The sequence below is a fragment of the Anas platyrhynchos genome, chromosome 6, assembly GCF_047663525.1.
Source record: "Anas platyrhynchos isolate ZD024472 breed Pekin duck chromosome 6, IASCAAS_PekinDuck_T2T, whole genome shotgun sequence".
Taxonomy (NCBI): Eukaryota; Metazoa; Chordata; class Aves; order Anseriformes; family Anatidae; genus Anas; species Anas platyrhynchos.
This window is the reverse complement of record NC_092592.1, coordinates 20708430-20726267: the sequence shown is the minus strand read 5'-3', so window position 1 is coordinate 20726267 and position 17838 is coordinate 20708430. Positions and strand designations below refer to the sequence as shown.

General features: G+C 39.7%; 1 protein-coding gene across 6 annotated transcripts in view; it reads right to left on the bottom strand.

The window, feature by feature from the left end:
- GBF1 (golgi brefeldin A resistant guanine nucleotide exchange factor 1) overlaps positions 1–17838 on the bottom strand; it is a 102239-nt gene that overhangs the window by 30297 nt on the left and 54104 nt on the right. For 3 of the 6 annotated variants that reach the window (XM_027460427.3, XM_038181162.2, XM_038181163.2), the window contains 6 exons: positions 12497–12628; positions 7416–7534; positions 6688–6796; positions 6264–6324; positions 4970–5024; positions 3747–3845 (listed from right to left, as the gene is read on the bottom strand). In XM_027460427.3, coding sequence (XP_027316228.1) covers positions 3747–3845; positions 4970–5024; positions 6264–6324; positions 6688–6796; positions 7416–7534; positions 12497–12628 — 575 coding nt within the window. The remainder of the gene's footprint in view (positions 1–3746; positions 3846–4969; positions 5025–6263; positions 6325–6687; positions 6797–7415; positions 7535–12496; positions 12629–17838) is intronic. The other 3 variants (XM_027460429.3, XM_027460430.3, XM_027460428.3) reach the window with 2 other exon arrangements.

Below are 17838 nucleotides of genomic sequence, written 5' to 3'. Positions count from 1 at the left end.
TCTAGAAGACAGCTGCATTCTTCAGTCTCCTCCTTTTTCTGCAACCTCACTCCTTCCAGCTACTACTCTTAAACAGCAATAAGCCTTCTAGATTCTGCTCATGTTTTTGTTTCTTTCCTTCTTCCATCCAGAATTCTCTCTCTGCATAAGGCCTATAATTTTTCTCATTTAAACAAAGCTTTTGAAAATGTTATGTCCCAGTACAGTAAACCGTTTGTGTAACTTCTTTGCACCACAAATTCTATTTGCTTGACAACTAATCCCTAAGTTTTAGCAATGTTACAGTTTCTGTGAGCTTGTTAATTAACAAGATAGATGCAGAACTACTTTGCCTTTCTTCCAAATTTTGCAGCAAGAATCTCCTTCTAAACGACAGCTTCTAACAAACACTTCCATGACAAGCACACAGCCAAAACTGAAGTATTGTAGATTTTAAACGCTTTAAAAGGTTTATAGATCACAATCCTTTCACACAGAAATTGTCTGTTACCTTATCTTTCCTATCCACTAGCTCATAGAGCTATATAAAATATTTGCTGTCTTTTAATTTTCCAATTCCCACTATTTCATCTTAGTTTCACTTTCCATTTTAAAATCTTTCTGAGCCTTAAATATTATCAACAGCTTTATTCATTAAAAGCTACTAATTAGACAAGGTAGTTTTATTTTACCTACTAACTATTCTAAAAATAGCCATATTTCATTTTCTCCCTTTTTAGTATAAAAGGGAATTTGAAGACTTTCACAGTTCATTGTACCAAACTGCTTCGAGTACGCAGGAAACCTGGAAGCATTATACGTTAAACCCAAGCCTGTCCCACATGATTTCAAAACAGACTTTGCTTCCAGCTACTATATCCTGTTGTCATGATTTGCCAGGTAGAAAGCAACTTGCTAATAAAAATGGGGGGGAAAGTAAAAAGAAAAAAAAATTGAATCAAAGTAAAGCTAAGATACTGCTCAGAGCTAACCATGTTGGTAGCACCCCTTTTACCCTCAGTTATGCTCCTGAGAAACAAGCAACCACACTATTGGAAGGTCAAGTCTGGCAATCTGACCCCCAGATCTGATCTCCCCTTTCACACAACACCAACTACAATCTCAGATCAAGATTAGCCTTTTTGAGAAAGTGCTTGTCTTTAGGCACAATGCTCACTTTTAGTGGCTGTCCTATGCTTTGTACTAACTCCAAGATTTTTCCTCTTGAGGTTTATTAGAAAGGCCATACGCCCATCTGCCGTCATTTTGATGAAGTTGTGCCATCTTTGAGAGATGGAGTCACATCAGCCTCACATGGACAAGAAACTATTTACTCATGGAAGCAAGAAGACTTTTTCTTTCCCATCCCAAACATCGAAACAAATTATAAAACATTCAGACAAGTATGTAAAATTATTTATTTATTGACAAATTAATAGACAGGTGAGATTACTAAGTAGGTCTTTTCCATCTTGAACTATCAAGTATTTCACATCCTTCACAAATAAGTATTGTTCTATTAGGATTTCCTAGGGCTACCTCCCGTATCTCCAGCCCCCTCTTTTTTTTTTTATTTTGCTGTCTCCCATAAGAAAGAGATGGCAAACTACAATAACAGTTGCATACATGTAGCTTAGAACAATTTGCAGAAGCACAGCTTCATAGAAATGTTATGCCAGTTTCAGTTGGCTATATGTTTCTTTAACCAACTCCACGTTTGGGAATTCTAAAACAATACACGTATCAAAGGACAACTAAAGTACTATTTTTCATTCCATACTTTGTATTAAAATTAAAATATAACAATGCCACCATTTCTTGTTTTTTATGTTAGTATACATGAAAAAACTTCTACAGTTTCTCCTTGACCAAAGGAACTATTTCTAATGTTTTGTTTTTTTTTTAACCTTCAATACTAAAGCATTTTGTGATTTTGCTAGAAAGCTTAGTTGCATGTTAACAGACTGAGATTTTAAACCTTAGATTTCGTTCTTGACTAAAGGCTGCAGCAAAAAAGGCTGCATTAGATCATTAGAAAAATGAATTTTAAATATAATCTAAAAATGTCCTTCTCTCTCTAATGCTCAGTCATATCTTAGTTGCATTAAGTTTACAATTATCAGTGTCCTTCAGATTAGATTAAGGTTGTACTTCACAGTATATATCATTGAAGTTTTTATTTAAAATGCATTCCTTAGAAATCAAAGTAGAGTGAGCTCAGAGCTATTGCTTGTTCATCTTGAAACTCAGTATATTTATCTCTACATTTATCTCAGTTACTTTTGCATAAAGAAACATGTACACAAAATGGTAGAAGAAAAAAAAAGCTACAAGACTCCTAATGCTTCCTTTAGTAGATGAGGTTTTAACAATAAAGCTCCATCTCAAAGCTAGGAAGATGAAAAATGTAACTACAAGGTTCTTTTTTAAAGGGTCCATGAGATCCCATTTTTCTGCAAGCCACCTTACCTGCACTCGTTTGTTTTTCCATAAGATACTGTAAGCCTCAAGAGAAAAGGGCAGGGGCCAATGATTAGTAACTAAATGATTATACTAAAACATGAGCTCATTCTAGATGCAGCATGGAACTGGTCAGCACATCAAGTAGCGTTCAAGACACAAAAGCATGCAGAGAGAACGCAGTCCATGACCCAAGTCCTGGACACACTGATGCACTCGTCATCTCACTTACCTACCTGCCTGTACTGCACCAACTAATGTTATATGAGGTAACTTGAACACAATCTGCTCCCAAAGACCTGTTTCTCAAAATACAGTGTTTAGCTATAATACTGCCTACTACAAAGGGAAACATTTCTTAGTCTTTTCTTCTGTGTAACTGCATAAATCTGCAAGTCTCCAGACACTGTCTTTCCAAACTATCTTGGAGTATAGACACAAGACAAATAAGTGGCAAAGACACCTCTAAATCTTCAGCTTGGTTCCTTACAAATCAGATAGCCTATAGGGCAGACAAGAACTAAAGCTACACTAGGTTTATGTGGAAAACTGAGAAACGTCCCATCTAAACTAGTTTCCTGGGGCTTCTGTGATCAGTCTAAAAACATCTGCAGGCCTACAGTATTTCTTTAGAAGAATTTTATAGGGGAACTGACATATCATAGTTCAGTCTGGCCCCACTCATCCCCCATTAGCAAACACTCTGCTGGGAATCACTCTAAAGTCAGTAAAAACACGGCCAAAAGGCATGAAAAATTGACAGCAGTTTCCTTAAAAACAAAACAAAAAACTTCAGAGAGCATTGAAGCCTGTTGCCCTGTGACAAGAAACAAAGCTCAGAGATTCACCTTGAGTAAAGCTGTCTAAGGCATGCTGAGCCAAGAGACTCTTCAGGTACGCTGTTACATCTATCATCAAGATCATCAGCTAGGACGCACAACATTTGAGTCTTCAGATAGCAATCTACATTTTAATATGTTTATTTCCTTCAGTTTCTCACTGTCATAGAGGACTCAAATCTTGCTTACCCCTTCCCCCTCTCTTCCTTCAGGAGAAGCCATGGCAATGTTCTAGACGGCACTCACCAAGACATCGAGTGCTGCAGAAACAAGGGTCTCTCCCTCCCAAGCCTGCCCCAGCTGCAGCCACAACACTGCAAAGCAACCACTGCATGCATTCTCCCCAAAAGCCATGCTGTGTCAAATGAGTGGAGGGATTTGCTACACACAACATAACTATCTCTCACGTGGTGTTTACAAGAGAAGGAAGAAGGGAATAAGGTAAGAAGAGAGAAGGGAGAGAGAGACCTTCAGGTTCTTAAAGAGCAATACCCTCTCTAATTGGTTCAGGGCTTTGGGCTGTTCCCCACTACTTAGTTCCAGTTTGTTGAGGAGACATGAAGAGATCTGTGAAAGATAGGCAAATGCATGGTTTAAACAAAACAAAATAAAATAAAAACTCAAAAGAGACGAATAACCTGGCAGAGTGCTAGGCTGCTGGCAAGACCCCTGGGCATGCACAGCAAATAGACAGTACAAGGCAACTGCACAGACCAGACACGGAAGGAAGGACATCACTGAGCTGGGAGCAGCCATCACTTGACAAGGGAAGCCTTTCTAAATTTAAATTCACCTTCACATTACACACCTTCTGTACACAGCCTGTGACAGATTCTGATACCCACAGTACATTAACCTGATCTCTGTCAGCATTCCTTAGGCCAATCTACCATCAGCACAGATCTTGTCACTTTTCTCCCACAGCAAGGGAAACCAACAATCATGACATTAGGTTACTACACAGGAACTAAAGCTCCAAGCTAGTTTCAGATTCCTAGAAGTAAACACTCAGTCTCTCTCAAAATACTGGCATAATTGCTCTGAAATGTACATTCACAAAACACTGCCACTTTTTGTAAGTCGTAAAAAAAGAAGTGTAAGTTACGATGCTATAAATAGTACATTAAGCTAAGCTCAAAGGTGGTGGCTATTTCTTCTCTACCACTCTTCTTCCCCACCCTGTTACTCTTAACAGTACAATCCTGTATCTGTATTGACATTCTACATATGGAGTATAAAAAATATATATGTATACTAGTATATGTGGAGTTCCTCAATTGGCCCTCCTTCCACCTAAGAAACTACTACATTTATAAGTATGTGAGGTCACATTTAGAGTATCTACAGTACTGAATCCAGATGCTAAAAACGCACTGCAAAGATGGAGATGGTATTGATGAACAAACCCACAGCAGATTTTTGTGTTTTCTAGCCCACAGCAGCTGATGGCTGTTCCCAGAATTCAGACTGACTTACCTAGGCAGCAGCATAGTTAAGATTCACTATTGGACATTGGGTGCATAATCCCACAGAATTAAATGAAATTATGTCCATTTATGCAGTTAAACATGCTCTTTCAGTGAACTAGGGACTTGTGAGAATGAAGAAACACACGTGTGAAAATAAACAATACAGAGATGAACACAAGCCCGAGACAAGAGTGAAACAGCCAGCACAGCACTGAGTCTTACCTTCTTCATATTAGTTCCCATGTAGCTTTTAGGCTCTTCTTTAAACTGAGGCAACCTGAAAGACAAAAGAACAAGTCAAAATACATAAACTTCCTAGGATCAAAAAGAAGGAAACATAAAAGTCTTTCTGGTCATGCTGCAGATTACTAGAAAACCAAAATCAGGTTTTCTCCTCAATGAGAGACTCTCTCTTGTCCTGCCAAAAGGACTACTGAGGGGAAAAAAAAACAGGGCTAGATGAGAGGTTGGTTTACATGTTATTTGGCTGTTTCTCTTTCTGGAAAAGAAGATGGCAATACTCAAAAAATAAACTGGGATCCAAACTATGCCTGCAGTTGGTGCCTTTACCTTGCTTCTATACTCTGATATCCAGAGGCACAGGCAGTGGTGGTGCCTTATCACAAAGGACAGAGGAGATGATATGCCACGAGCAAGGAATAAGCACTACATGAAAATCACAGAAGCATTTGGAGAAAAAATTATGTGGTCTCTTCTCTTTGACAATACTTGATTCTGACTTGATTCTGTCCCACATCCATCCATGTGGCATTGCAAGACACAGTGCAAAAAGGAAACAAAACCTGAGAATTCACCGGAACTGAGTGTGGCAATGGAAACAACTGATTGTAAGAGTGTGTTTCAGAAGCAGTTTGATTATAATCCTTTCCTATTTCTGTATCTGCACATTTTCTTTTTAAATACTCAGAGATAGTCTGATTGCTTCACTAGACAGAAAAACAGTTTTGAGGTTAAATAAATTTCTCAAGTTTAAAAGTAACTTTAATAATTACCTGAAAGGCACTGAAAAGGGCAGAACATTTGTCCAGAAGACAAATGACCTCGAGAGTTTATACTTCTTTGATACATCAGATCAAAGCTCTCAGCTTGAATTCAACATGTGACTATTCAATACCATTTCTGTTCTCTCTCCTGATGACTATTCTCTCTCCTGAAGAGAACTGTATTTTTAAGAGTACCTTTTTTTTTTTTTTTTGAGTGAGGTTTGCATTCTCTGTCTTCAAAGAACTGGTTCCATATCCTAAAGCTCTTCATTACTGAGCTGTCCATCTCTCCTCAAAGAATACCTTAAACCATGCAACCTTCTCCACCTCAGTCTCCCTGCAGTCTGAAAGGGTCAGCCCAAGAGAAAAGTGCCAAATCTTTCATCCCCTTCCACCTCTAAATAATGACCATTCTGGATGATTTTTCCAAGGGCTCTTAAGTGGAAGTGTGGAATCTTTCTGTCCTTAGAGGGCCATCTCGGCAATGCTGAGGCAAACACAAGCAGGTTTACCTTGTGAAGAGCAGCTGCACCATGTCGACCAGAGTGTGCTCTGCAGATTTTCTCAATAACTCTGCGAAGACAAAAACAAATAACACAGGTGTCATTACTCAGTGTGATATTATCAAGAGGCTTCTTCAAGCAGACTCCCCTCCAAGTCTTGTTTACAGAGATTACGGCAAATTTATTAAAACCAGCTCCAACACTGCATTACTGCAAATGGGAATATCATCACAAGGTGGCGCCACAAAGCTGGGAAAAAAAGAAGTCAAAAGTTGTACAGTGAACTCCTGGCAAATTTTCCATGAAGTTGTAGGAAGACACACTAATATAAAGCTCGACAGCTTTCCATGGCTGCATGTTCTGTAATAGAACTAGCTGAAGAAACCAGATCATTTCTTAGGAGTAACCACGGTGGAAATACAAATGCACCTACCGCTGAGTCTCATTTCAAAGCATATGCGGAAGCAGGACTGCATGATCTCACACACAGACTCATTGGTGAGGTGGGCTCCCACGGGAGTCAGCAGCAAGGTCCTCAAAACCTGCAAACAACAGTGTGTGCATGTCAGATGGTACCAACGACACTTGCATGAATTTTCAAGAAGAAGGTTGGCTTCCTCAAGGACTTGCTGGAATTCCTACCATGAGTAGAAAACCTAAGGAGTCATTTCCAACTGAATGCTGTCCTCAAAACAGACAGATTAGGAAACAAAAATGATCTCCCATCCCAAATCTAAAAGATATGCTGCATGTAACCTGAAGTTTAAATTCAGTAACGAGCTATCCGCTCACAAGTAAACATATCAAAAAGCTGTACAGCTCATAGGTTTGTCTCTACAAATAATTGTTCTCAAACCTACGTTTCAGAGCTCCATATGTTTAATTTATCCCTCACTAACACAGGCCATGCACAAGGTAGGATTATCAACACTAGTACATTATCAAGCACTTGATTTTAAAATCATTTCATTTAAGCTTTTAATTATTTTCATTTGAAAAAGCTTTTACCACAGGTATATGAGCCATCTGTTTAAAAATAAAGTCTGTTACTAAGCTCCTACAGAGTCAAAACATTGCTGTCTTCTCTTCATCTCCATGTAACAGGATATGCTCCACAACGGGCAGCAACCATTATGGTAATTACCATTTCTCTCCACTTACCTGTAGGATTTTCATCAAGACAACCTCATCGCTTGCATGATCTGTTCCCACAAATCGGGCGTGAGTGACAGCATCTGCCATGTTCTCCATTCCCTCAGCTGTGCCCTCATGGCTGGGATCTGAGTAACAGAATAAAAATATATGACAGGAAAAGGCCACCTACAGCCTACCACCTCTGTGGGGAGACATCTACACAGAGATACTTTGCTTTCATCTGGTTCTTTAATTTGTGTGACTCAGAGCGAGTTGCCCATACAAGAAAAAAAACTCATCCCCTAGTAAGAGAAAGACTTTTTAATGGGAGCTTTCAGCAAGACTTTATCAGGAGTCTATTTACATTTGCAAAAAGATGCAACCTAATAAATAAAAGAATTACAATTCATTTTCTTAGATGCTAATTTTTAAGATTATGTCCTATTCCCTACAATACAGAACAATCAGCTGTTAAATACATTCAGTTCCTCCTTGGGAATTAGCAGAAAACAGATTTTAAACACATGGAACCTCAAGTTTACTCCCACGAGGAGAAAATGCCAAAGAGGTTCCACTAGATTGAGAAGGAAAAATTGTCTCTTGTTCTACGTCCCTCCCAAGGAACAGGAGCTGGGGAAGGAATGGGCCAGTGGTTCTCCCCAGAGAAAACAGCAGACAAACATGATCACAGTTTAGATATCAGAGTTGCAGGCCTCCCACTTCAATCATTCATCAAGGCTCCTTCTCTCTATTTCAGTCTTTTGTAGCTACAAACAATGGGGCAGTTGAGAGAATGTTTAGGACAAGATTGTTGCTAGTAACCGTATCTTGTGCCACATTACAGGGGCTTCAGAAAAGCAGCCTCCGGCTTTGATTTCCTTCTTGCTTAAACAATATGGCACTGGGCAAGAATCTTGTTACCTTCCTGCCTAAACAGTCATTAGGAAAGAAAGACGACAACCTAAACACTAGTTAATACCTCATTAATTGGCAATGGGGCCTCTTGAGCTCCAGCAAGAACGAAGCTGACAGAGGAACCAAGCAAGATCTTGCACATTTTGTAGACAAGATTTGCAGACTCGCTCTGACTCCAGATGTGTTCATACCTATGGGTTAAACCTTAGGTGTTACAGAAAACTGCTCTTAATGTGGTCCAAAGAGAGTGGCCTCCACCATGCTGAGCAGATTCTGAAGGGCTGCAGGATAAACTTCTAGTCACAGAAAACCAAAATCCTGTCTGTGCACCTGATAATTTCATCCACCTGCACAGAACACCACTTCCTTCCCCTCTCTTACACATTCCTGATTGAGAGCAGAGCTACTTACTCCTGAAATATTTGTGAGACACACACAAGTTTTGCATAGTTCAGAGTGAGTTCATCTGGTTTGCAAGTCAAGTGTTAATGAATCAAAAGGGAGTCTGTTCTAAGAGCAGTTGGTCATTTTTACCTGCTTCATCAATTAAATCAGGCAGAGACCAGTGGAGTTTCAATGCCAGCACCTATAGTAGCATTACTGTTAACCAAACCTCAGCACTACAGTGGAAAGAAACTAAGTGGTCATTAAGAGGAAAAACAAAAACAGAACAAAAAACGTCTACAGCAGGAAAGGCTTCCATATGCAGAACATGTAGATTCCCTTCACTATCAACTCTTCCAGTAGGTCTGAGTTCCTCTAGGCTTAGTGATATATTTTATCATATTTATGGAGAAATAATCTGCTTGAAAAGGAAATGTAATAAAGTTGTACATATGCTTCTTTAACAGATCTATGACTACCACTTGGCAGTTCTGGCCCCTACCTTTAATACTAATAAACACACCTCTCTCCCAACACGTATCATGCTTGACTACTTCAGTCCTGGTTCCCTGGAACAGCTCTACAAATTCAGGTCAATTTATAAAGCCTCTTGAGTTCAATTAAAAGCACAGATACTTCTACTTTGCAGAAACAAGATAGAGAAAAGCTCAACATGCTTCTTTGTTCCCTCGTGAGAAACAGTATGAAAAGATGTATCAATGCCTGCTCAGAATCACTAATAAAAGAGGTTTGTGTGAAGTAAAACACCAGTTCAAAAACTGCCACCTACAATACAAGGATCTGGAGACCCCATCTAGACTTACACATTTCATATGGGGTGTACTCCCACAACAAGAAACACAAAAAGCAAAAAGCAGAAAATCCAGGCTCTTAACCATGAGGGAAATCCAGCAGCCTGCTCAGTAAGACCTTCAGTGCAACTAAAATAAATCACCAAGGAGACACAGAAGGTAGAGGGGAGAACAAGCTTTAAACTCCCAAACAAGTCCTACTGCTGGAAGCTGAGCAACAGCTGCTCACTTGCAGATACGTAGTTTTCAGGTATGCCATAGAAAAGTTAACTTTAGAAGTGGAGCCTGAAGCTGCTCTGGACACACTGTGATAACAACATGAGCACATACCTTTTCTGAGGAAAATAAAACAAATACAATTCAGAAATTCAGCCACTGGTCTTCCTATAGGTCAGGTTTGAGCTCATCAAAAAGGCTGTCAGCTAGCTGTAGAGAACTGCTGAGTAAGGAAATAACTAATCCGAGGGATAAAACCAATAGCGTTTAGTATTGATGCAAAGTTTTCTTGTGCTTTAAAAGTTACTGTGCCATTTATTGAACGTAACTCTTGAAACAGCAGTAGTTATTTCAGACTAGAGGATAATCTCTTTAATTATAACTATTCCTATCAAAATACATGCATAGTGGAGTCATTTTGTCTAACTGAGCTGCTGATTGCACACTATACCGTCAGTGAACTGCCACACCCAACTAATTCAGAACAGATCTTTGCACTTCAGAGTATTCGGGATCCAAAGTCAAAAAAAAGAATAATTTTTAGTAGCCTTTTAAACTAGTTCTAAAATGTACCCCGACAGCAACACTGTTCTGAAAAGACAACAGATAACCATCTAGTGGCATATGACAGAATAAGAAAAACAGTGGAACAGCAGAAGGATTAGCAATGAAATGTTTTGGAAATAGGAAAAGAAAGAAGCTTTAAACAAAAGATAACCTATGAAAGGAGTTTGGCCCTTTCACTGGGCACTGGCTTTAGACCCTGTGGGTAGAGCAAAAGCCATCTACTCACAAAACAGACACAGCTAATGATGCTCTTGGAAAGTGTTCTGGTATCACCCATCAATTTATGCAGCATCAAAATGCACCGTAAATACCAGCCACATCAAATTTTCACTCATTGTGGTTATGCTCCAGTCGTTCCTTCCTTGTTCTGTACAGTTTGAAACAGGTTTGTATGTTTAGGACAACTTTGTTTGCCTAAAGAAAGGAAAAGCTTAATCTTTAGACTACCTCTAGTCTTGTATTACAAAGAGAAACACAAGACCAAAAAGCTTTAATTTAACAACAGCACCCTAGCCAGATGTTCAGTCAGCAACCACTAATCCCAGCTTCGCCGGTATCTGGAGCAGCACAAAGGACAAGGCCGCTGTGAATGTCACCTCCAGCAGGGACTGAGCTCCCCTCCTCTACAGGCTCAGCTCAACAACAAGAGCCAGGTAGAGGGGCTCTCCTGCTGTGTGCTACACGGACACATGCTCACGCACAGCTACAGGGAGGCATCCTTGCTGGACTGACCTAAGAAACATTCTAAATAACAAGTAGCTAATGAAAGACTACAATTTTTTAATAATTTTCTTGGTTCTGCCTCAAATCAAGTATTTGTAGCCATTTGCCCATGCAGACATTTGCCTTGACACCTGATATCAGCCTGATGATCTGGGTGGGATCAGAACACAAACGCACAGAAAAACCATCTCTTCCTCTATTTTAAAACTAATGTATTTGCGTTACTGCCTAGTCCTTCACAGGGACATTTCACAGGCTTATTTATTAAGATTCCTTTATTGTCCTATCAAGTGATATTAATATCTCATCATTTTAGTTATTTCTTACCACTTACTTTTACCCAATACTCCCCGCTAACTGATGTTTTGATGCCAGTACATACAACAAATAGGTTCCTGCAAGTCCCCAGTTTTGCTCATTTTAATTTTGGAGTTTTTCTGCACAAGTGGTCAGCATCTGCAGAAATCTTGAAGCCCTTTCTTTCTCTAACTTCCCTCATGCTTACTGCAGAGGAAAAAATATTTAAAAGAGCAGAGAAAAAAAAGATAAAATCAAGCATTCTTTTAATATAATGGAGGAAAAGAACCTGGAAAACTGGACTTCGGAGTTGAGGGGACAGTGATAAAAGAGGTTCTTCTCAGTGAGACTACGTATCAACACATATCACAGATTATAAATTCTGTAATTCATACAGGTATGATCAGAAAGTACTAACAGAATTTACAGAGAAAACTCGAGCAGCAGTAGTAGCAGGATGACACACTGAGGGCAGACAGAAAGCAAGCTAATGAATTACTATGAGCCAGCTGAGCCACAGCAACTGACCACACACACATTATTAGCCTTTCACAAACATCAAGGAAGATGCATACATTTCAAAGACCATTGAAAAAATCAAGCAACTATTTTACCTCATATTGGGATGAAGAGCATGCCTAAGAAGACTAAAAGGATTCAGCTAGTGCACTTAAGTCTGACTGCGGGCGAGGGCAAAACTGTTCCACAGCAATTCTGGCAAGTTTGGAGTACAGGACCCTGTCCAGTGTGTGCCAGAACTGGGTAAAAAACATCCTCACTCTAGAACAGAAATGTTAGTCCACAAAACTAAACTATTGTATTCACGTATATTAGAACACTATAATCCTCGCTGGTGTTTTCCCTTCCCTGAACCTTTTACTCAGATTATATCGAAAAGTCTGAACTGCATTTGGTGAATACCAAAGTTCATCAGTGGGCCATAAGCACACAGCAGTCTGAGCAAACCAGAAGCTGTGGCTCCGTTTCCAGCCATTATTACTTGAGTGCCATGAAAGACCAGCAGGAATAATGCTGAGAAACTGCAGATGCCTATTTCCTCAGCGTTAATGACAATTTTTGTCTTTCTCCAATCTCCTCATTAAGACTGCAAACATGTCTCCTGGCCAAAGACATGTTGCAAGGAGATGCACTTGGCTGGCATTTTGGTAAATCCCAGGAAGACATGTTACATACCTATTAGTGCATATGAGAGGAACTTATTCACAGAGGTGAGGGCCAATCCAGTTATGGGGCCTGTAGTGTCTTCAGAACGGATTACTTCCAGGAAAGGTCGAAGAAAGACATTGGGTTCTATTTCAGATAGCTCTGTTAAAGAAAAAAAAAGGAAAAAAGACCGACATGAAGTTAGACTTAATTCATTAGGTTTCATTTTGCTTTCTTTTTAACAATCTACAGCATGATAAATCTATAAGGAAAGAAGCCTGCAAAAGCTTAGTTTCAGAAGACTGGTAGGAAGGTCAGGGTTGCTTTTACATATGTATATACAGGTATATGTATATATTTTTAAAAGCAATGGTTTGTAGGGCTCACTATTTGTTATGCAAATAGAATCATCTTCTGCCTTCTGGAGACTTATAGAACAAATCCTATTGTAAGAACACTAAATATGACAGACCCAGCACTACCGAAATTCATGCTTTAGTTAATTAGCAGATATGGCTGCCTTTTCCTAGTATTTCTCTACAATTGTGATCACACGAAGTATGAAAAATCTGCCCCACCTTCTGCCTCTTTTTTAAAACATCCTACTACACATATAGCCCCATAATAATCACATGCAAAATATATGTTAGATGGATCTCTTGCAGCAATTTGCCTGAACACAAATCACATTTCTGTAACACTACATGTTTTCTTGGCAAAGACAAAAAAAAAAAAAAAAAGATGAAACAAACTTGAAAACAATTCTAATCTTGTTCTCAGAACAGCTATATAAGCCTCTGAACCAAGTAAGTAAAAATGGCACTCTTTCTACTTGCTGCTTTGGAGAGCAAGCATCCTCTCTAAAGCTGCAATAGAAAAGCTGATGCACTGAGCTGTTGAGCTGGGGAAACAACTAATGAGCTTCCTAAACTTTTTAAGATGATCTTAACTTCAAAAAATGAAAAAGAAATACAGAAAAGACTGCTCAGAACTAGGCAAAGTGGAAAAAAACAATAACAACAACAATACAAGGGATCTGGATAGGAGGAGTCTTGAGGATTTAGGAGAAAAAGCAGTAAGCAGGAGGTGAAGTCAACCACCACACAGCCAGTACAGAGGCAAATAAGTGTGTTAGAAGTAACTTGGGCAATCCCGAAAGCAGGAATTCTGCAATACAGGTCTCCTTAAGTACAAACAGTTGGCCCAACTTGCTGAAACCTACATTTTATTCCTAATCAAAGTTAACAAGTCTGAGGGCTAATAGTGTCACAGGAACGCTGGCATTTACATTCCTGATGACACAATATTTCACTTAGCTGTCATATGAGCTTCTTTGGCATAGGGGAGGAAAAGCCTGTGATTCCTGAATCCTGAAATAAGCTACTGGTTTTGTATCTGCCAACACAATTATTTTACTTAAAAAATAAGATAAAAATAAAATAATCTAACACCTCCTATACTAAGATAAGTGAAATTCCAAGTAAAGTAAAGATTCCTAGTAAAGTAAAAAGTAAGCAAAGCATCTTAACATATACTTGTCAAAAAACATTGTGATTACACAACATTGTCAGGAAGCAAAAGAGGAAGAATAATGGGGTTTGGTTGCTTTTTGTTTGTTTGTTTTACATTAAGACCATGGGGAACTGTATCAAAGTGCAATAGTTTTGTGGTTAACTAAAGCAAAACTGTAACTGAAAAAAGGAACCTTGGAAATCATTCTGCAGATGAATCATTCTCTTACCTTGCAGCTACCAGTTCAAATCAGGCCAACACCATTAACTTGTGAGAGGTTAAAAGGAACGTGATGATTCAATCTTTTTGGCTTAAGAACAACTCCCCCAACTCGTCAGATAATATTCTGGTGTGGCGTTACAATTGTGTCACCTCTCAATAGCTCATGGAAATGCAGAGGATCATAAGACATGCTTTCATCAATGTTTATTTAAGTGTGCTTTATGGAGCACTTGTCTGTGGTTACAAGCATCTGGACAACATTAAATATAATCAGACTACTAGGGATCAACACTCAAGCTCATCTTCCCCAAAGCTGATCCTTTCCATAGAACAGTCACCACCTAATCAATCCATCACAATGCTGGCAATTCCTTCAGCCTCCTTCAACTCAAAGAGCCCCCAAATGGACAGGCTGCACCTTGACCAGTAAGAAATGGAATTTCAGAGACGCCTGGATTAATGTTTCCAACCCCAGGTATTCCACACAGAGCAAGCCACCAGAACTGAACCGTCTCCCTTCACACCAGAAGATGATCACTCCGTTTGTTTCACTGACGCTGTGGTAAACAAGGAAAGCACAGGCACCACATCCTCAGGATCTAGGACTTGGAAGCTAACATTAAACCCCACCCACAAAGATGAACAATAACCATACGCATCCTGCCCATCAAGAGAACTTGTGTAGATCCCTGATATTTCTTCCCTTGACCCACAAATATCTTTAACAGCACTTCTCTTAAGCCGTTAAGTGTAACACAACTGCACCAAGGCAAAATGGAAAGCATGCCAGGTAGCACTCTGACTGCGCCTCAGCTTGTCTCACGACACTACATATGCACATAGCTACACAGGTGGAATGAGAGGAAGCAGCCAAATTTACTAGCAAAGGATGTACAGGATATCATGCTCTCCATTAATCCTGTTTCTGGTCAATAAATAGACCTTAACTGCACAAGCTGGAGGGGGTCAGTTTTCTTCTTTTCAGTCCTACTGAAGACAAGGCAGACATAAATCATCATGTAAACTGGTTGAAGATCCAATTCCCCTGCAATTTAACTGAATGTCCCCACTTACATGAAGATCACAGAACGGCTTGCAATAATTAGGGTTTAACTTAGGCACATGCTGCTGATTACACAGCAGCTCTGGCCAGCTTCCCTGATATTCAGAGACGCCAGCTTTTATGGTAACACAGCATTTTACATTAAGCTCCCCGAAACTCATTGTGTGTGCTGCAAAACTGTTTCAGACCAGTTAGTTGTTGTTGCTGTGTCATCAAAAAAAAACAAAAGACAAAAAACAAAACAAACAAACAAAAAAAAAACACAAGAAGGGAGTGTTTTTAGTGCAAGATTTACCCACTGCAGAACAACTTTCTGAGAGAGATCTAAATGTCAGTGAAATACCAATCGTACTGCTATTTTTTTTCATATCTGAGGATTACTCACTTGATTACTACAACGAGCCCTTCTTACCAGCACTTGCAGACATTTAGGACTTACGGGGATCACCGGCTCTCCTTTCAAAAAAAGAACTCAACTGCAGGAGCAGTGCTTGCTTCAATACAAGGACTGAAAAAACCTCACGCCGTAGCTATTCTTGCTGTACGCTGTCTTACTCTCACTGCCTAAAATACCAATTCAGCATCTAAAGGTGCCAGTAAAGCTACTTGGTTTTAACCAAATAACCAAAGGAAATTAAAAACCAAAGTTTTTAACCAAATAAAAATGTTGCGAACAAGTCAGTAAGCCAAAGATCACTGTAAATCTCCCTGAAAGGCTGTTACAGCCTGATGCTGAACATGGCAGTGTCCAGCACCAACCTGCCACCACCTTCAGGTCAATTACTGCAACTGCACGGGGCGCTCCTCGCTTTCCCTACTGAGGCTCAACTTCAATCTGGAGCACAGAGCAGAAGGAATTGAATAAGACTCTTTTCACAACACTTTGGTAACGTAGAGCCATGTTCTTAAAAATAAATTGTTCTGTCCATACATTAAGACTTCATAAAAGAGATACTTAAAGGCTCCTAAAGACAATCTGATAGGTTACATGAAGTCTGGATCTTTGTTGGCTACCTAACTGTGAAAGCAATGCCATGCTCTCCTGAAAAAAAATAATAATAAAAAAAGGTAGAGAACTTCAGAAAGGGCATTAAAATCAATTACAATTTTAACAATTCCTTTCCCAAAGCAGAGGTTATATAAAGTAAATATTGAATGCTCAGAAGTACATACTTGAAGCCTTAAAAAATTTTCCCAAAAAGCAGCTCTGATTTCTAATTTCTTTGGATCTTACTCTACCAGATTCAGATTCAGGCATCACAAGTGGGGAAACCATAACCAGTGAGAAATTTGGGAATTGCTGATAGAGTTGTTTCTGCAAGTTTACTTCCCAGCAAGAGATATTTCTCAGTAGCTGAATTACAAGACATGGGACGTTTCTCAGCTTAGGTACCTACTTGCACCTCTACAATAAAACCTCCAAGCTTGATCTCAGCCTAAGATATCACAAGAGGAAAAAAGGAACAAGGGTCCACAAGGAGATCAGAAGTTCACTAGGGATCCCTACATGCAGCCTTCCTTTTCAATCCATTCAAAGCTAGGAAAAATATGTTAAAACAAGATCTAGCCTTACATGAAGAGCCTGAGCTGTGTTAGGGACTGGCAGGAAAGTCCTTCCTATTCTTTTCACCCATGATCCACAGGCTCCTTCAATGAAATTGCAGGGAAGCCAGAGACCAGCACCAAAAGTGCACCCAAGAGAAGTTCAGCTAGCCCGAAGCAGTACACGGAGACTGAAAAGCAGGGAAAGAATATCTTAAGTAGCATATCAGAAAGCCAACTCCAGGGCTGGCGATTTTAATATGAGAACGGAATTCTGCTGAGACCACAGAGCTCTCCTTCACTCATCCTATGGATTATTTGCGCTTAGACACACATGTCTATAAAGATATTTAAACAACTAATTCATGTTTAAGCACCTAGCTCCCATTTCAGCAATCCCATCCAGCCGTTCTGGCACTTCAGCAAACAAGCGTTATCAGACCCCTGGTGTCCCCTCTCTCCTGAAGTACAGGAGCAGGTCCCTCTCGGAAGCAGTTTCTTATTGTTAGCACACTGTTGGCACATTCCTGATGTAAAACGCTCACATAAGCTGCTTTCTCTGGCAGTTCAACTCTTCACTCCTGAATGACTCTTATCAGGATCGGCTATGCGTTCCGAATCAGAGTAAATGAACGAGAAAAAATTGTTTATGACAAGTTATTTCAACATCATTTGTCCCCAGGACAGGCAACTGCAACCCAAACCACATGACCTGGACTCCTCTGATGCAGCAGCTGTTGGCCTTTGACGCTCAGCCTTCAGGAAGGCTGTTTGCATTTTATCCCACGCACCCTCCAAAGCAGGCGAGCTCAGACAAGAACGATGCCTTACCGTGTGCTATTACCTTCCCTGCTTATGCACCGAATTGTACGAAAAGCAGGCATTCTCTTCTTAAGATGAGAAAAAGACAAAAATAACACCATAACAAAGAAGTCCAGCTCTTTAGGACTCCTGCCTAGGAGCTCTATGAATTTATGCCATGGAAAATAGAGGCAGCAGCAAGCACTTCCTGGCTCACCATCAAAAATACTTT